The 20,716-nt window shown below is 39.7% G+C and overlaps 1 protein-coding gene across 2 annotated transcripts in view; it reads right to left on the reverse strand.

The window, feature by feature from the left end:
• Positions 1 to 369: 369 nt before the first annotated feature.
• The window catches only part of FTCDNL1 (formiminotransferase cyclodeaminase N-terminal like), a 217,607-nt gene continuing 197,260 nt past the window's right edge, over positions 370 to 20,716 (reverse strand). For both annotated transcript variants that reach the window (XM_063644988.1, XM_063644989.1), the window contains 2 exons: positions 18,172 to 18,333; positions 370 to 451 (listed from right to left, as the gene is read on the reverse strand). In XM_063644988.1, the coding sequence (XP_063501058.1) occupies positions 390 to 451; positions 18,172 to 18,333 (224 nt within the window). In that variant the 3' untranslated portion in view covers positions 370 to 389. The remainder of the gene's footprint in view (positions 452 to 18,171; positions 18,334 to 20,716) is intronic.

A 20,716-nucleotide genomic window follows, 5' to 3' on the forward strand; every position in this document is an offset into this window, starting at 1 on the left:
CCTTTGCCATGTTATGATCCTGCAGGAAGACCCTCACCAGATATGGCCCCTTGATCTTGGACTTCCCAGCCTCCAGAATTGTGAGAAATAAATTTCTGTTTTTAATAAAGTTCCTAGTTTGTTGCATTCTGTTATAGCTGCACAAAGCAGACTGAGACAGGCTCCTTTATTCATGGCGAAGAAGGTAAATCCCTTATGACTTTATCAAATAAAAATAATGACTACAGGTAAAGGGCTAGAAGTTTTTAGACAAAAGGCTAGTGGGTATCACAGGGAGCTTTCCAGTAGGCTGTTTTGCCAGAATGGCAAGACTTTCCTTCCTCATTCTCAAAGCTTCCTGGCATTTACAGCTTTGGAAGGTGGTGGGTGAGAAAATTTTCCAAGGGACTCTAGACATTCTCAGAATCCCCTGGTTCCACACTTGCTACGTTATGGAAGAGAGAAGAGACACCTAAAAGGAAAAAAAAGAGAGAGGAGAAAGGGGAATCAGCTCTTTAGTCCCCTAAGACCCACTTGGTTGTGGCTCCTGGATGCCAAGGATTGCCTGTGAGTGGTTCTCCAGGCATGAACTGTGACCACCCTGCTGTAGATTAATCCTTTCCTCCTACAAAGTTGGTCTTCAGTATACTTAATGAGGGAGAAATGGGATGTCTTTTTTTCCCTTCAGAATCACTCTAGTATGATCTGCAGAATGATTAGCGTGGCTCAGCCTCAGTTGGGATATCGTGGCTTAAATTATTCCTATTAGTTTCCAGCTGACCTTGGAACACAAGCATTACATCTGATTTTAATGAAACTTTAGACTTTGTTGTTCTCAGTTAACTAATGAAACAGTTGAACCTTCCCATGACTTGTGGTAATTATAATAAAGGGTAAGTATTATCACAAATAATGCAAACTGATTTCCAAGATGGTAAAGTGATGTTCTGGAAGTTGTACGCAAAGGCAAAATGTGAACTGAACACTTAGAAAAAATGTAGTGCCATTCAAAAGGTTGATGCGTTACTGCCAAAATACAACCCCACCTGACACTATTACTTTACAGTGAGTTTTGGCACAACTCACTGGTTACAAGAAACATTGTGTTAACAGGAAAAGCCACTTTAAAACTCTGTTTGATACTTAAAGCTCTCAAATACACTCTAAACGTTTAAACCAACACTCCAAACTGATTAAAGCATTTATGGAAAATAAAAGTGTTTTGCCAGTGGGGAAAGGATGAGGAATCTTGGTTGTTGTTGCTTGTTTGTTTTTATCGAGGTGTAAAACAAAACCCCCAAATTTGACAGATTTCCCAGTTCTAATTAAGTTTTATGAGGTTAAGAGTTTATGCCACCCTTCTCAAACAATTTGTCCAAACTCAATGGGTTTTCAAATCACATATAATGACTCTTCTGGCCTAGGAGAGGGATGGTGTCCTCTTGATGGCCATATTCCTACTATGGAATATAATTCCTGGCACATAACAGATGCTTAATAAATGTGTAATGAAGGTGGGAACTGTGCCTCATAATTCACTTTGAAGCACATCTAGCAACTCATCATATTTAAATAGTCATTTCAGAGATGTTTCATACACTCTATTTTCTAGAACTGGAGTGTCATATCTCAGCTTCTTACCCCTTGATCTCCACATGCCTGGTAAGCTCTTCTTCATCTTCAGATCACTTTCTTTGAAGATTCCCCAACTTGTGATGCCTAAGGCCCTGGAACCAAACAGTCTCAATTTGATTTCTGGTTCTGCCACTTATAAACTTTGACACCTTGATGAACGGCTTGATTGTTTTGTGTCTCAGTTTCTCCATATGTGAAGTGTATCTTTATGAGGATTTGGTAGGTTAATGTGTATCATATGACGATCACTAAATAAATGTCAGTTCTTACTGCCTTGAGTACTTGCAATGTACTGCAATTTTTTGTTTGCTTGTTTTCCTTTCACTCAATTACAACTCATACAGAGTAGGACTTCTATCTTTTACCTTTGTGCTCCTGAGTTTACAAAATGCAGACTCTGAACTTGGTAAGAAAGCAATACATTTGCTGATTTAAATAGTCCAAAACCATGCCATTCCCTGAGAGGCCAGTGAGGCCAATCTTTTCCTTATTCTTTAGGGATGTCCTTCCAGTTGCAAAAGACCATTTAGGTTAGAAACCTGTAAACTCCATATCTTGTGATTCCCCTGAGTAGGAACAAATTAGAGAGATTTAATCTTCACTAAGAATTCTGAAATAGCTGAAGTTTCACTTTGGGCAAGCTTTCTGTAGTGAATACAAATTGCCTTGCAGTGTGATTTTGCCTTTGAGAAATATTTTCTTTTCCTTGTCATTATTTTGACCAAATTTACACCATTCTTATTATATTTCATTATCTGAATGAAAGTCACCTCCTTCCCTACTTGCACAACCAGGACTGAGAAAGAGAAGTTTTCTGGGTACACCACTTTCTTCCAAAACTATCACTGATTGGAAGAATCTGTTTTTTCCCAACTTTTAACCACATTTTAAAAGCTTGTACAAAGTATTTCCCCAGTTTCTGTTTTAAGTGATGTCATTCCCCAACAACCTAATATTCAAAGAAAAATCATAATAAAAAATGTACTTTTAGGCCACAAAACACACAAAAAACTGAAGCTATTTTGTTGTTTCTAGAAAAATAATTGCTTGTATACTGAACAAGCAGTTGGTGTTAAGCTCTAGCATTAGGTTTAAAAATCTAGATTAATTTACAGGAAAATATCAAAGAAATACAAATACAGCTGGTACTTGGATAAGACAAAAATTGTGACCATTATAAAGAAATAACTTTGGTTTGGGAAACCCTGGGCTAGAGGATGTTGCTGGGGTTACTCAACTACGCTATGAGAAATGGAGGAGGGTTAAATCCTGGAGGTAGGATTTCCCCACCAGACTCTCTTCTCTATGCTTCTTTCAGGGTCTACCTAGGGAAGCACAGTGGTCATGCCACTGATTCATACTGGAAGTCTTGAAAGTTAGCTGTCATCATGGCCTTCTTCATACAACAAGAAAGCATGAGATAGATCGTTAGCACAGCCTTGTCTCTCCCTCTTTGCTGCAGCAGAAGAACTTTAATTTTTTTATGACCTGTATGCATTAGTCTCTTCTCTCAGCTGAGGGAGTTCAAGGTCTTAGTTGATGGTTAGTTACTTTCACTTTTTTTCCTGTTATGGAAAGGAACCACTGAATTACCAAACTGTGAAAAGCAGTTTGTTATTTAACCATAGGGGAATCACAAATAAAAGAGGTCTCTTGGGTCACTGGGTTCACCACCTGCCAGTATGTGACCCTCCCACTCCCAAATAACCAAAAAATTATATTCAGTTCTTTGTCCACCCCAGTTTTCTGAGTTCCAATACTGCCTTCTAACCAATGGTATGCCAGTTGACAATGTCACTGGTAGAAAAGTCATTTTTGGCAGTCTCAGAATGTCTCATAGTTACTCATCTTGATCCTCCATGGGCCAGTTTACCATTTGCATTTCCTCCACTTAGCACACACAGCTCCTGAGCACCTACTCTCTGCCAGCCCTGGGGCTGGGCTAGGAGATACACAGCTGAGGTAGATCCGGTTCCTAAATGGCTGGGCCTCTACAAAACAAGTTATTTGTACTTTTTCTTCTCTCGCAAACCTCCTACTGTTCTTTAATGTTCTTAGGGCCAGCTCTAGGCCATGTTGGGAAGTAGAGGCCCCACAGCTGTGTTGGGGAATCTGCTTAATCTCTGTATTTTTTCTTGGGCATCCAGTGCCTCGCACAGGCTCCCTACAGACCACCACACAGGATAGTCCCTATTGCCTCCAGCCCCTGTTTTCGAATAGCTATAGCAAGTATTCCTGGTGATAATAAATTTACTTTGCATTTTGAGCCTTCCCTCTGCTTGTGAATAGAAAGTCTTTGTGTGCTATTAGAGAAACGAGGCTTTCTCAAGAGTCCAAAATCATATTCCACATTTTACTCACACGGAAGTTTAGCCTGGGCCGGGGGTTGGCGGGGGCAGGTAAAATGGAAAAATTGTTTGATTATGGTCAGAAAACCTAGTCTCAACCCTGTCACTAACTAGTTGGACAACCCTCAACAAGTCATTTAACCCTTCTGAGGCTTCACTGCTTTACTTCGTAAAATGAGACTGCTGCTCCTGACCTCATGATTCCAGAGATATTCGTGAGTCCAATGAGACAGCATTTATAAAAGTGCTCTGTGAATCGCTGCATGCTATACAAAAGTCAAGAATTCATAGCACAGTGGCCACTGGATCAGAGGATTCTTGTTTCCTGTGGAACCATACCCGACCACACACAACTATCAGGCTGCCTTTGGTTCTTTGCATTTCCTCACTCACATGAGGAGGTCCTAGAGAACCGCTATAATGTTAGAGGCAGAATGAGAGACTACACTCCTGCTCCCAAAAGCGAAAGCATGGACTGTGTTGCCCCATCCATGTGCCCACTCCGGCTCTTAGGCTGCAGGTGTCAGCATCATGAGGTCCAAACAGATTCCAGGTAAGACCATTCTAAGGTTCCTAATCTGGGTCTGTGCTGCCAGAGCTCTGTGGATAAGTTTTAGAGGCAAATCTCTTGAAGTGATTTGCAAAACTGTGTGTACATATATGTTGATTTTTTTCTGTTTTATTTTAAGAAAATATCCATAACTCAGATTTTAAAAATTATTTTTAATTGACACATAATAATTGTACCTCTATGAGACAGCGTGATATTTTGATATATGCATACAATGTGTAATGCTGAAATCAGGTTTAATCAGCATTTCCATCACCTCAGACATTTATCATGTCTTTGTGTTGGGAACATTCAAAATCCACTCTTCTAGCTATTTGAAAATATACACTAAATTGTTGATTATAGTTACTCTATAGTGCTATAGTACACTAGAACTTATTCTCCCATCTAGCTATACTTTTGTATCTGTTAACCAATCTCTGACTGTCTCCCCCCAAACCTTATAGTCTCTACTAGTAACTATTCTACTCTCTACTTCTATGAGATCAACTTTTTTCTTTTCTTTTTTTTTTTTTGAGATCAATTTTTTTTTCTTTTCTCTTTTTTTTTTTGACACAGAGTTTCGCTCTTGTTGCCCAAGCTGGAGTGCAATGGCACAATCTCGGCTCACGGCAACCTCCGCCTCCTGGGTTCAAATGATTCTCCTGCCTCAGCCTCCCGAGTAGCTGGGATTACACACATGCACCAAACACACTCTTCTAATTTTGTATTTTTAGTAGAGACAGAGTTTCTCCATGTTGGTCAGGCTGGTCTCGAACTCCCAACCTCAGGTGATCTGCCCACATCAGCCTCCCAAAGTGCTGGGATTACAGGCATGAGCCACTGCACCCGGCCTGAGATCAACTTTTTATTTTTATTTTATTTTATTTATTTATTTATTTTGAGATGGAGTCTCGCTCTGTCGCCCAGGCTGGAATGCAGTGGCGCAATCTCGGCTCACTGCAAGCTCCACCTCCCGGGTTCTCTTGCCTCAGCCTCTTCGAGTAGCTGGGACTACAGGCGCCCGCCACCATGCCCGGCTAATTTTTTGTATTTTTAGTAGAGACGGGGTTTCACTGTGGTCTCGATCTCCTGACCTCGGGATCCGCCCGCCTCGGCCTCCCAAAGTGCTGGGATTACAAGCGTGAGCCACCGCGCCCGGCCGAGATCAACTTTTTAAGTTTCCACATGTAAAATTTTTATTCCAAGGCCTCTAGAACTCTCCTTTTACATCTGCGACATCAAATGATAATGTTCCATGTGATGGTTCCTCCATCAGCAAGAGTGGGGATGGTGATGACATAGAAACAGAGCCTCTCCATATCTGTTGTATATTCTGGAAATACTCAGCCTCGGTTCTGACTCCTTCTCAGCTCCCGAAACCCTAACTACAAAGCTTTGGGCAAACATCACTCATTTCCTTTAAAGTGTAATTTTCGGGCTTTTGCCCAAGGACAAAAATTCCCACTGCTGGCCACTTACGGTGGGAGTGGGTAGGGATGCTCTTTTAAAGGAATAACCTGGAACTAGCCACCCTTACCCTTTGCCTTTAGTGATTTTGAACTTGGAGCTTTCCTGGAACTCCTGAGAACATCCCATACGTATTCTTGTTATCTTGGGCTATGGTTTCCTCTGCTGTCTCTGTCTATTGGGTCACATATGTTTTCTGTATTCTAGGAATTCTTTCACATTTTTGACAAACACATGTTTTTCAGCATTGTTCTGCTTTCATTAAAAGAAAATATTTGCTGTCATTTCAAAGGCATCTTTTAAAGAACAGGAGGTAGATGTCTGTGCTCGGTCTGACATTTTTAACTAGAAATTAATGCCCAATTTTAAACAAGGGTTATTTCAAGCAAGAGTTCCTAATGGGAAGACAAAAATCAGGTTGCTTCTGAGTTATCTAAGTAAAAGGGAAACATATAAGAATCTTAAGAATACAAACCATCTCCTTCTCCTGGGCATTGCATGAGATCTTAATAAACAATTGTACTTAAGTTTTAGAAGCACAACTTAGAAGGACATGGAAATGTTAGAGAGGACTAAAAGGATATAATAAAGATGATTTGAGGCTTAAGTAATAGGGTATTTGAGGAGAAGTAAACAGAATTAGGACTATGTATCTTAGCCAAATAAAATTTCAGATTGTCCTAATATAGTAAGGTTTCATATGCATAAAGTGCTCATGTGCGGATCAAATTTTCTGTATCTCTATTAAGGCCAAAATAAGTAGCAGCTGAACTTAACAGCAGAAAAAAAAGAGCTTCAGGTGAAAAATTTTTTTTTTAATTTCTGAATTTTAGGGTTTTTAACATTGGTAATGGAATACCCAAGGAAGGTACAGAAAACAGTCCTCCAATTTTTAGAAAAAAAAATTGGGAAGGATGGTTTAGTTGTAGCTCTGTCTGAAGAAGGAGCCGACATTAGATTCTGTCCCTATGGCATTATGGTTCCCTGAGAGTTTAAGTTGTGGTAAGTCTTTGGCACAATAGACACAAATCATGAGGTTGTTAATAAAGCTGTAAGTACGCATCTCTTCCATTATCTTTGTAGTAGGACATAACTCATGAGAAGTCTGAAATAGTAATGTATTGTGTTGGGGTACTCTGCCAACTATTAAAAAGATCATTTTTAACTTTTCCATTATGAACTTGAGCCTTATTTGGAAGTCGTCTTCTTCCCATAAAGTCTTCCCAGATAATGTTTTCCCAGCAACACTTGATAGGACGGCCTAACACATACCCTGCTTAGTTATAAACCCCAGGCGGCTTATTGTTCCCTGTTCAATTATCTCTAGAGGTACAGATTTTCCCCCTTATTCATTATTTTGATAGAATTGCCAACAAGGAAAAGGGAAGAAAAGAAAAACGGATTTTAGTAAGGATTATTTATTTTAGCCAAATAAAATTTCAGATTGTTCTAATACAGTAAGGTTTCAAACACATAAAGTACTTATGTACAGGTCAAATTTTCCACATGTGTCCAAAGGCCATAATAAGTAGAAATGGACTTTAACTGCAGAAAAAAAGTATTAGGCAAAAATACCAAAAAAAAATTTCTGAATATTAGGATTTTAAGTTTTGGCAAAGAGATACCAAAGAAAGGAACAGAAACTAGTACTCCAATTTTTTTAAGAAAATGGGAGGGATGATTTAGTCATAAAATCTGTCAGTATTTCAATGATAGAGATTTTTCAAATTTTTACAAGGCAGGGAATCCTAGTTCTGTCTTTGTACCTTGGACATGTCATGAAGATGTTACAAATTAGAAGTAAGGTTGTGGAGTTAACTTACTGGTGTTAATAGCCCAAAGTTTGCTTGGGGGTTTGCACATCTAACCTCTTTGACTGGATTTGAGGGATAGAGGTGTAGTAAATGAAACAGTAGTTCAGTTTATAAAAGTGCCTACAATTTGGTTAGGGACCACATTAACTGGGTTTATCTGGAGATATAAAATCCAAAGGGTCAATGAAGGCTTATTCATTTATTCACCTCACTTTTCTTTTTTTTTTTTTTTTTTTTTTTTTTTTTTTTTTTTTTTTTTTTTGAGACAGAGTCTCGCTCTGTCACCCAGGCTGGAGTGCAATGGAGCGATCCCAGCTCATTGCAACCTCCGCCTCCCAGGTTCAAGTTATTCTCCTGCCTCAGCCTCCCAAGTAGGTGAGTTTATAGGCACCTCCCACCACGCCCAGATAATTTTTGTATTTTAGTAGAGACAGGATTTCCCATGTTGGCCAGGCTGGTTTTGAATTCCTGACCTCAAGTGATCTGCCCACCTCAGCTTCCCAAAGTGCTGGGATTACAAGTGTGAGCCACTGTGCCCAGCCTTATTTTATTTTATTTTTTCATTTAATGTAGTTACTTTACTTTTTTGTTGTTAATTTTTTTAATTTCCATAGGTTATTGGGGAACAGCTGGTATTTGGTTACATGAATAAGTTCATTAGTGGTGATTTGTGAAATTTTAGTGCACCCATCACCCCAGCAGCATACACTGCACCCTATTTGTAGTCTTTTATCCTTCACTTCCTTCTCACCTTTTCCTTTGAGTCCCCAAAGCCCACTGTGTAATTCTTATGCCTTTGCATTCTCATAGCTTAGCTCCCACTTATGAGTGAGAACATACGTTTGGTTTTCCATTCCTGAGTTACTTCACTTAGAATAATAGTCTCCAATCTCATCCAGGTTGCTGCAAAGGCCATTAATTCATTCCTTTTCATGGCTGAGTAGTATTCCATCATATGTATACACCACAGTTCCTTTATCCACTCATTGACTGATGAGCATTTGGGTTGGTTCCACATTTTTGCAATTGTGAATTGTGCTGCTAAAAACATGCGTGTGCAAGTATGTTTTTTGTTTAATGACTTCTTTTCCTCTGGGTAGATACCCAGTAGTGGGATTGCTGGATCAAATGGTAGTTCCACTTTTAGTTCTTTAAAAAATCTCCACACTGTTTTCCATACTGGTTGTACTAGTTTACATTCCCACCAGCAGTGTAGAAGTGTTCCCTGTTCACCAAATCCCGGCCAACATCTACTATTTTTTGATTTTTTGATTACGGTCATTCTTGCAGGAGTAAGGTGGTATCGCATTGTGGTTTTGATTTGCATTTCCTTGATCGTTAGTGATGTTGAGCATTTTTTCATGTTTGTTGGCCATTCGCATATCTTCTTTCGAGAATTGTCTATTCATGTCCTTAGCCCACTTTTTGATGAGATTGTTGGTTTTTTCTTGTTGATTTGCTTGAGTTCATTGTAGATTCTGGATATTAGTCCTTTGTCAGATATATAGATTGTGAAGATTTTTTCCTACTCTGTGGGTTGTCTGTTTACTCTGCTGACTGTTCCTATTGCCATGCAAAAGCTCTTTAGTTTAATTAACTCTCAGCAATTTATCTTTGTTTTTATTGCATTTGCTTTTGGGTTATTGGTCATGAAATCCTTGCCTAGGCCAATGTCTAGAAGAGTTTTTCCAATGTTATCTTCTAGAATTTTTATAGCTTCAGGTCTTAGATTTAAGTCCTTAATCGACCTTGAATTGATTTTGGTATAAGGTGAGAGATGAGGATCCAGTTTCATTCTCCTACATATGACTAGCCAATTATCCCAGCAACATTTGTTGAGAAGGGTGTCCTTTCCCCACTTTATGTTTTTGTTTGCTTTGAAGATCGGTTGGCTGTAAGTATTTGGGTTTATTTCTGGGTTCTCTATTCTGTTCCATTGATCTATGTGCTGTTTGTTTGTTTGTTTGTTTGTTTGTTTGTTTGTTTGTTTTTGAGACAGAATCTCGCTCTGTCACCCAGGCTGGAGTGCAGTGGCATGATTTCTGCTCACTGCAACCTCTGCCTCCCAGGTTCAAGTGATTCTCCTGCCTCAGGCTCCCGGGTAACTGGGATTATAGGTGTGTGCCACCATGCCTGGCTAATTTTTGTATTTTTATTAGAGACAGGATTTCACTATGTTGGTCAGGCTGGTCTCGAACTCCTGACCTAGTGATCTTCTGGCCTTGGCCTCCCAAAGTGCTGAGATTACAGGCATGAGCCACCCCACCCAGCCTATATGCCTATTTTTATACCAATACCATTTTGGTGACTATGGCCTTACTTAAGTTTGAAATCAGGTAATATGATGCCTCCAGATTCGTTCTTTTTGTTGTCTTGCTTTGGCTATGTGGGCTCTTTTTTGGTTCCATATGAATTTTAGAATTGCTTTTTCTAATTTTGTGAAGAATGATGGTGGTATTTTAATGGGCATTGTGTTGAATTTGTAGATTGCTTTGGGCAGTAGGGTCATTTTCACAATATTGATTTTACTCATCCATGAGTATGGGATGTGTTTCCATTTGTTTGTGTCATCTATGATTTCTTTCAGCAGTGTTTTATAGTTTTCCTTGTAGAGGTCTTTCACCTCCTTGGTTAGGTATGTTCCTAAGAATTTTATTTTATTTTATTTTTTGCAGCTATTGTAAAAGAGGTTGAGTTATTGATTTGATTCTCAGCTTGGTCACTGTTGGTGTATAGAAGAGCTACTGATTTGTGTACATTAATTTTGTGCCTGGAAACTTTGCTGAATTCCTTTAACAGTTCTAACAACTTTCTGTAGGAGTCTTTAGGGTTTTCTAGGTAAACAATCATATCATCAGCGAAGAGCAACAGTTTGACTTCCTCTTTACCAATTTGGATGCCCTTTATTTCTTTCTCTTGTCTGATTGCTCTGGCTAGGACTTCCAGTACTATGCTGAAGAGAGTGGGCATCCTCACCTTATTCCAGTTCTCAAAGGGAATGCTTTCAAGTTTTCTCCATTAAGTATTATATTGTCCGTGGGTTTGTCATAGATGGCTTTTATTACATTAAGATATGTCCCTTGTATGCCAATTTTGCTGAGAGTTTTAATCATAAAGGGATGCTGGATTTTGTCGAATGCTTTATCTGCATCTATTGAGATGGTCATGTGATTTTTGTTTTTAACTCTGTTTATGTGGTGTATCACATTTATTGACTTGGATATGTTAAACCAACCCTGCATCCCTGGTATGAAACCCACTTGATTATGGTGGATTATCTTTTTGATATGTTGTTGGATTTGGTTAGCTAGTACTTGGTTAAGGATTTTAACATCTATGTTCATCAGGGATATTGGCCTGTAGTTTTCCTTTTTGGTTATGTCCTTTCCTGGTTTTGGTATTAGGGTGATACTGGCTTCATAGAATGATTTAGGGAGGGTTCCCTCTTTCTCTAGCTTGTGGAATACTGTCAATAGAATTGGTACCAATTCTTCTTTGAATGTTTGGTAGAATGCTGCTGTGAATCCGTCTGGTCCTGGACTTTTTTTTTGTTGGCAATTTTTAAATTACCATTTCAATCTCATTGCTTGTTATCAGTATGTTTAGGGTATCTAATTCATCCTCATTTAAGCTAGGAGGGTTGTATCTTTCCAGGAATTTATCCATCTCTTTTAGGTTTTCCAGCTTATGCACATAAAGGTGTTCATAGTAGCCTTGAATAATCTTTTGTATTTCTGTGGTGTCAGTTGTAGTATCTCCGTTTCATTTCTCATTGAGCTTATTTGGATTTTCACTCTTCTTTCCCTGGTTAATCTTGCTAATGGTCTATCAATTTTATCTATCTTTTCAAAGAACCAGCTTTTCGTTTTATTTATTTTTTATATTTTTGTTTGTGTGTTTGTTTGAATTTCATTTAGTTCTGCTCTGATCTTGGTTATTTCCTTTCTTCTGCTGGTTTTGGGTTTGGTTCTTCTTGTTTCTCTAGTTGCTTGAGGTGTGACCTTAGATAGTCTGTTTGTGCTCTTTCAGACTTTTTGATGTAGGCGTTTAGGGCTATGAACTTTCCTCTTAGCACTGCCTTTGCTGTGTCCCAGAGATTTTGATAGGTTGTGTCACTATTGTGGTTCAGCTCAAAGAATTTTTAAATTTCCATCTTGATTTCATTTTTGACCCAATGATCATTCAGGAGCAAGTTATTTAATTTCCATGTATTTGCATGGTTTTAGAGGTTCTTTTTGGGGTTGATTTCCAGTTTTATTCTACTGTGGTCTGAGAGAGTGCTTGATATGATTTCAATTTTCTTAAATTTATTGAGGCTTGTTTTGTGGCCTATCATATGGTCTATCCTGGAGAAAGTTCCATGTGCTGTTGAATAGAATGCATATTCTGGAGTTGTTGGATGCAATGTTCTGTATACGTCTGTTAAGTGCATTTGTTCCAGGGTATAGTTTAAATTCATTGTTTCTTTTGTTGACTTTCTGTCTTGATGACCTGTTTAGTGCTGTCAGTGGAGTATTGAAGTCCCCTAACTATTATTGTGTTGCTGTCTGTCTCATTTCTTCAGTCTGTTAGTAATTGTTTTATAAATTTGGGAGCTCCAGTGTTATGTGCATATGTGTTTAGGATTGTGACATTTTCCTTTTGGACAAGGCTTTATCATTATACAACGTCCCTTTTTGTCTTTTTTAACTGCTGTTGCTTTAAAGTTTGTTTTGTCTGATATAAGAATAGCTACTCCTGCTCACTTTTGGTGTCCATTTGCATGAAATGTCTTTTTCCACCACTTTACCTTAAGTTTGTGCAAGTCCTTATGTGTTAGGTAAGTCTCCTGAAGGCAGCAGATGGTTGTTGAATTCTTACGCATTCTGCAATTCCGTATCTTTTAAGTGGAGCATTTAGGCCATTTACATACAAGGTTAGTACTGAGACGTGAGGTACCATTTCATTCATCATGCTATTTGTTGCTTGTATACCTTGGTTTTGGGTTATTTGGGGTTTTTTTGTTTGTTCAAAGTTTTGTTTTTGTTTTTGCTTTTTTGAGATGGAGTCTTGCTCTGTCACCCAGGCTGGAGTGCAGTGGTGCCATCTCAGCTCACTGCAAGCTCTGCCTCCCGGGTTCATGCCATTCTCCTGCCTCAGCCTCCCAAGTAGCTGGGACTACAGGCACCCACCACCAAGCCTGGCTAATTTTTTTTTTTTTTTTTGTATTTTTAGTTGAAACAGAGTTTCACCATGTTAGCCAAGATGGTCTCGATCTCCTAACCTCATGATCCACCTGCCTCGGCCTCCCAAAGTGCTGGGATTACAAGTGTGAGCCACCGCATCTGACCTGTTTTTGTTTTTTAAATTGTATTTTTGTTTTATAGGTTCTGTGAGATTTATGCTTTAAAAAGGTTCTGTTTTGACGTGTTTCCAGGATTTGTTTCATGGTTTAGAGCTCCTTTTAGCAGTTTTTTGTAGTGGTGGCTTGTTAGTGGTGAACTCTCTAAGTATTTGTTTGTCTGAAAAAGACTGTGTCTTTCCTTCATATATGAAGCTTAGTTTCACTGGATACAAAATTCTTGGCTGATAATTGTTTTGTTTGAGGAGGCTGAAGATAGGACCCTAATCCCTTCTAGCCTGTAGGATTTCTGCTGAGAAATCTGCTGTTAATCTTATAGGCTTTCCTTTATAGGTTATCTGGTGCTTTTGTCTCACAGTTCTTAGGATTCTTTCCCCTGTCTTAACTTTAGATAACCTGAGGACAATGTGCCTAGGTGATGATCTTTTTGTGATGAATTTCCCAGGTATTTTTGTGCTTCTTGTATGTGGCTATCTAGGTCTCTAGCAAGGCTGGGGAAGTTTTCCTCAATTATTCCCCCAAATATATTTTCCAAACTTTTAGATTTCTGTTCTTCCTCAGGAACACCAATTATTCTTAGGTTTGGTTGTTTAACATAATCCCATACTTCTTGGAAGCTTTGTTCATATTTTCTTATTCTTTTCTCTTTGTCTTTGTTATATTGGGTTAATTTGAAGACCTTGTCTTCAAGCTCTGAATTTCTTCATTCTACTTGTTCAATTCTATTGCTGAGACTTTCCAGAGCATTTTGCATTTTTATAAGTGTGTCCATTATTTTCTGAAGTTTTGAATGTTTTTTATTTTTTCCATCTATTTCCTTGAATATTTCTCCCTTCACTTCTTGTATCATTTTTTGGATTTCCTTGCGTTGGGCTTAGCCTTTCTCTGGTCCCTCCCTGATTAGCTTAACAACTAACCTCCTAAATTCTTTTTCAGGTAAATGAGGAATTTATTCTTGGTTTGGGTCCATTGCTGGTGAGCTAGTGTGATTTTGGGGGGATATTAAAGAACCTCGTTTGTCATATTACAAGAGTCAGTTTTCTGGTTTCTTCCCATTTGGGTAGTTTCTGTCAGATGAAAGGTCTAAGGCTGAAGGCTGTTGTTTAGATTATTTTGTCCCACAGGGTGTTCCCTTGATGTAGTAGTCTCCCCCTTTTCCGTGGATGTGTCTTTCTGAGAGCCGAACTGTAGCGATTGTTTTCTTGCTTTTGGATCTAGCCACCCAGCAAGTTTACCAGGCTCTAGGCTGGTACTGGGGGTTGTCTGCACAGAGTCCTATGATGTGAACTGTCTGTGGGTCTCTCAGCCATGGATAACAGCATCTGTTCTGATGGAAGTGGCAGGGGGGTGAAATGGACTCTGTGAGGGTCCTTAGCTTTGGTTGTTTAATGCACTATTTTTGTGCTGGTTGGCCTCCTGCCAGGAGATGGCACTTTCCAGAGAGCATCAGCTGTGGTAGTAAAGGGAGGAACAGGTGGTGGGCAGGGCCCTAGAACTCCCAAGAGTATATGCCCTTTGTCTTTGGTGGGTAGGGAAGGACCACCAGGTAGGGGTAGGGCTAAGCATGTCTGAGCTCAGACTCTCCTTGGGTGGGTCTTGCTGAGGCTGCTGTTGGGGATGGGGGTGAGGTTCCCAGGTCAATGCAGTTATGGTCCTAGGAGGATTACGACTGTCTTTACTGTGTCATGAAGGTTGTTAGGGAAGTGGGGGAAAGCTAGCAGTCACAGGCCTCACCCAGCTCCCACACAATCCGAAAGGCTAGTCTCTCTCCCACCATGCTCCCCGCAACAACATCAAGTCTATTTCCAGGGAGTGGGTGAGCACGGCCATGTCCCCAGCTGCAGAAGCAAATATGGCTTTCCTTCTTCCTCTGCCTGTGGAATCTGCACACTGGATTCACGCCCTCCCCAAGTTCTGGCCAGGAGGCTTCTCAATCAGTTCAAAGTGTTACAAAGTTCTGCTGGAGATTTCCTTCTCCCTGTGGCCTTTTCCCATCACCTCTGGCTGCCCTCCCAAAGGACCCCTGTGAGGTCAGGCAAAAATGGCTTGCTAGGGGACCCACAAAGCTCCCATGGCTTTTCCTGCTGTTTCCTCTACCCCTGTATTTCTCTCGGCTCTCTAAATTGACTCAACTCCAGGTAAGATCAAAATCTTCTGTAATCTAGGACTTCCATTTCCCCAGTGGGGGTGTGTGTTCCGGGGTGGATGATCTCCCTTTCCCAGTTCTATGGTTTGGACACTCACAGTATATGGGGTGTCTCCTGGGTCCTGCAGGAGCATTCTGATTCCTTCAGGGCGGGTCCTCTCAGGTTTTCTGATTTATTCCTGCAGTCGTTTTGGAGCAAAAATTCACAATGTGAACCTCCAAACACTGTTCTGTCTGTCTGAGTAGGAGCTGTAATCTAGTCCTTCCTCCCGTCTGCCATGATCCCCTCCTCCTATTCACCTATTTAATTAAGCATCAGTCAAATATATAACACTAAATTGGAGTTGAGAGAAAGCAAAAGAATGCTATATAGACTTTGACAGTTGTTACAAGGGCTCAGTGGTTGACAGAAAGGTACTAGAAGGCACAAAGAACAAAGTTCCTTTAATATCGGTAAAAGCTACAAGACCGTAACTATATTAAGATGACCAATCACTGCCAAATGAAATCAGCTAACAAGGGTATGAATCATTTTGGGTCCTTCTAGAAGCTCCTTTTGCCATTTTCAGGAAGGCTTTAACCTCCAGCGCCACCCAGTTGTTCTGTAGTCTCTGACTGTTGGACTGTCTGACTTACTACCTGCAAGTGACTGACTGGTGAGCACTTAAGCACCTTGCCACTGAAAGTATGTTCTGATCCACAATCTGCATTTATTTTCTTTTTTTTAATAATTATTATTATACTTTAAGTTTTAGGGTACATGTGCACAATGTGCAAGTTTGTTACATATGTATCCATGTGCCATGTTGGTGTGCTGCACCCATTAACTCGTCATTTAGCGTTAGGTATATCTCCTAATGCTGTCCCTCCCCACTCCCCCCCACCGCACAACAGTCCCCAGAGTGTGATGTTCCCCTTCCTGTGTCCATGTGTTCTCATTGTTCAATTCCCACCTATGATAAGAACATGCGGTGTTTGGTTTTTTGTCCTTGCGATAGTTTACTGAGAATGATGTTTCTAGTTTCATCCATGTCCCTACAAAGGACATAAACTCGTCATTTTTTTATGGCTGCATAGTATTCCATGGTGTATATGTGCCAAATTTTCTTAATCCAGTCTATTGTTGTTGGACATTTGGGTTGGTTCCAAGTCTTTGCTATTGTGAATAGTGCCACAATAAACATACGTGTGCATGTGTCTTTATAGCAGCATGATTTATAGTCCTTTGGGTATATACCCAGTAATGGGATGGCTGGGTCAAATGGTATTTCTAGTTCTAGATCCTTGAGGAATCGCTGCACTGACTTCCACAATGGTTGAACTAGTTTACAGTCCCACCGACAGTGTAAAAGTGTTCACAAGACAGGGATGCCCTCTCTCATCACTCCTATTCAACATAGTGCTGGAAGTTCTGGCCAGGGCAATCAGGCAGGAGAAGGAAATAAAGGGTATTCAATTAGGAAAAGAGGAAGTCAAATTGTCCCTGTTTGCAGATGATATGATTGTATATCTAGAAAACCCCATTGTCTCAGCCCAAAATCTCCTTAAGCTGATAAGCAACTTCAGCAAAGTCTCAGGATACAAAATCAATGTACAAAAATCACAAGCATTCTTGTACACCAATCACAGACAAACAGAGAGCCAAATCATGAGTGAACTCCCATTCACAATTGCTTCAAAGAGAATAAAATACCTAGGAATCCAACTTACAAGGGACATGAAGGATCTCTTCAAGGAAAACTACAAACCACTGCTCAATGAAATAAAAGAGGATACAAACAAATGGAAGAATATTCCATGCTCATGGGTTGGAAGAATCAATATCGTGAAAATGGCCATACTGCCCAAGGTAATTTATAGATTCAATGCCATCCCCATCAAGCTACCAATGACTTTCTTCACAGAATTGGAAAAAACTACTTTAAAGTTCATATGGAACCAAAAAAGAGCCCGCATCGCCAAGTCAATCCTAAGCCAAAAGAACAAAGCTGGAGGCATCACGCTACCTGACTTCAAACTATACTACAAGGCTACAGTAACCAAAACAGCATGGTTCCGGTACCACAACAGAGACATAGATCAATGGATCAGAACAGAGCCCTCAGAAATAATGCCACATATCTACAACTATCTGATCTTTGACAAACCTGACAAAAACAAGCAATGGGAAAAGGATTCCCTATTTAATCAATGGTGCTGGGAAAACTAGCTAGCCATATATAGAAACCTGAAACTGGATCCTTTCCTTACACCTTATACAAAAATTAATTCAAGATGGATTAAAGACTTACATGTTAGACCTAAAACCATAAAAACCCTAGAAGAAAACCTAGGCAATACCACTCAGGACATAGGCATGGGCAAGGACTTCATGTCTAAAACACCAAAGGCAATGGCAACAAAAGCCAAAATTGACAAATGGGATCTAATTAAACTAAAGAGCTTCTGCACAGCAAAAGAAACTACCATCAGAATGAACAGGCAACCTAAAAAATGGGAGAAAATTTTCACAACCTACTCATCTGACAAAGGGCTAATATCCAGAATCTACAATGAACTCCAACAAATTTACAAGAAAAAAACAAACAACCCCATCAAAAAGTGGGCGAAGGACATGAACAGACACTTCTCAAAAGAAGACATTTATGCAGCCAAAAAACATATGAAAAAATGCTCATCATCACTGGCCATCAGAGAAATGCAAATCAAAACCACATGAGATAACCACCTCACACCAGTTAGAATGGCGATCATTAAAAAGTCAGGAAACAACAGGTGCTGGAGAGGATGTGGAGAAATAGGAACACAATCTGCATTTTAACATCTTCAGATTTATTTGCACATGAAAGTCTGAGAAGCATTTCCCTGACACACTTCTAAGTGCTTACCTGGGAAATGAGTGAATTTAAGGTCGGTTCTCTTAGAGTCATTTCCCCAGGTGACCTCCACCTCCTCCCCAAGCAGGACTAGGCTGTAAAGTCTGCTGAATGTCATCTTGGCAGTCCTTGTTCTTGAAGAGCACGAAATCTTGTCAAGGAGAAGAAACTTGCCTAAAATAACCCAGTGTCAAAGTTATTGATTTGGTAACAAACATATGATTATTAACATGAGAAATACAGAAAATAGTACCCTAGAAGTTCAAATAAAAGGTACAAGTTTATAGGTAAAAGCTGACACAGATTTTGTTTTTTAAAGTTCTTTCTGAAGAATAGCAACTCAATTCAGGCTCTAAAGCAGTGGTTCTAACTTGAGCATGCATCAGAATTATCTGGTGCCCCACTCCAGAGTTTTCTACACAGTTAAGTCTGAGATGGAGGCTGAGAATTTGCATTTCTAACAACTTCTCAACCTCACCTCCACCTGCTCTGCTGATGCTGCCAGTGCAGGGATCACACTCTGAGAACCCTGTTCCAAAGCAGTGGTTTTCAAACAGGGGTGGGGCAAGGAACATTGCTCCCAGGGGACATTTGGCAATGTCTGCAGATATTTTTGGTGGTCACAAAGTGTGGGTGGGGGAGCTACTGGCATCTAGTGGATGAAGGACACATTCTACAATGTGCAGGACATCTCTCCACAACAAAAGATTATCTGGTCCAAAATGTCAATCTGCTGAGATTGAGAAACACTGCTCTAAAGCTCAACCTTGGCTGCCCATCAGAAACACCTGGGAAGACTTTAGACATCCTGATATCCAAGCTGTACACCAGATCATTTAAACCAGAATCTCCAGGATTAGAACCTAGGTGATAAAAGCTTTTAAAGCTCCCCAGATAATTCTAACAGGTAGCTGAAGCTGATGAGAATTCTTCTAAAGAATGGAAAATGTGTAAACAGGCAAAACAGCTGAAAATCGTGCTGGTTAAAATATTTGCTTCCAGATTCATTCTCCATTTTTCTTTATTCTCTTCCAGTCTCCACGAGGCTGTCCAGAAACCAGATTATCCAGGGGCTGGCTCTCTTGCCCTCTGGCTTCTGGTTGGACTCAGCCAATAATAGGTACCACCTGGACATTGAAGGTGGAAAGGGAGAGATAACAGGTTATTATTTTTCCCACTTCCTCTGTGTGTTGCCATAATTCTGGCAGTAGTTTTGTTTCTCTATAGCTACATCTATTTGGGGGTGGCTGTTTATTTATTGCTTTAGCTCTCAATGAGGTTCTGGCCACTCCTTATTCTCCTGTGTCCCTTCAGACCTGGGGTGGCAAAAGTTTGCTGCTGCTGCTAGCTAATATCTTGGTGCTTCAATATGCATTATTGATTTCTCAGCTCTGCACACATCTCTGTAAATTATCTCTTAACTTAAAAGTCACCTCAAAATTCCAGGTGAATGTGCTGTCTGTTTCCTGTGCAGTCACATGGGGCTCCATGCTCAGAAAGGCTGCATGCTTGGTTTAACGCTCTTCTGCAACAGTCTTGGAATTCTTAATATATTTGAACAAGAGGCCCTGCATTTTCTTCTCTCATGGGCCCTGAAAATTATGTAGTGATCCTGTTGCCAGGATTCTGACTAATATAAAGCTATTCTTGATTGGGAGGAAATGGCATGAATAAGACTTGAAGCTAAAAATGCACTTGCTGCATTTGAGGAAGATTAAGTGTGGCTGTTTGAGACCTGGCTGGAAAGGACAACCCATCATCACATCTACTGGTAAACTTATGGTTCCAGAAACAGCCAAAGGACCCTATTGCAAGACAGCATCACCTGACTGCAGAGGTACCTAATTTGCCCTAGATGAGGTCATGGTGCTTGCTGGTTTACAAGTAACTAGCTTTTTTGTTTTTTGTTTTTTTAACCCAGTTTATTGAGGTGTAACTGACAAATAATATTGTATATATTTAAGGTGTATAATGTGGTGATTTGACATAGACATATGATGTGAGATAATTACCACAATCAGGTTAACACATCTATCTTCACAGAATTATGATTTTTTGTTTGTGTAGTGACATTTGAAATCTACAACACTCAGAAATTTTCAAATATACAATACACTATTGTTAACTATAGTCATCTAAAACAGGTGACTATAGTCCTGGCATAAAATATTCTGCCAGAATATAAAATTTATTCATCTTATAACTGAACATTTGTATGCTTTGACCACATCTTCTCATTTCCCCCAAACGATAGGATTTTATGCCTTTTCATAACTAAATAACATTTCATCATGTATGTATAAAATTCATTCATCTCTCAACAGACACTTAGGTTGTTTCCCTGTCTTGACTGTTGTGAATAATTCTGCAATGAACATGGGAGTGCAGATATCTATATTTGACATACAAATTTCATTTTCTTTGGACATATTTCCATGAGTGGGATTGCTTGACCAGTGACAGTTCTATTATTAATTTTTTGAGAAACCTCTATACTATTTTCATAATGGCTATACCAGTTTACATTCCCACCAACAGTGCACAAGGTTCTCTTCTC

The sequence above is a fragment of the Symphalangus syndactylus genome, chromosome 8 (assembly GCF_028878055.3).
Source record: "Symphalangus syndactylus isolate Jambi chromosome 8, NHGRI_mSymSyn1-v2.1_pri, whole genome shotgun sequence".
Lineage (NCBI taxonomy): Eukaryota > Metazoa > Chordata > Mammalia > Primates > Hylobatidae > Symphalangus > Symphalangus syndactylus.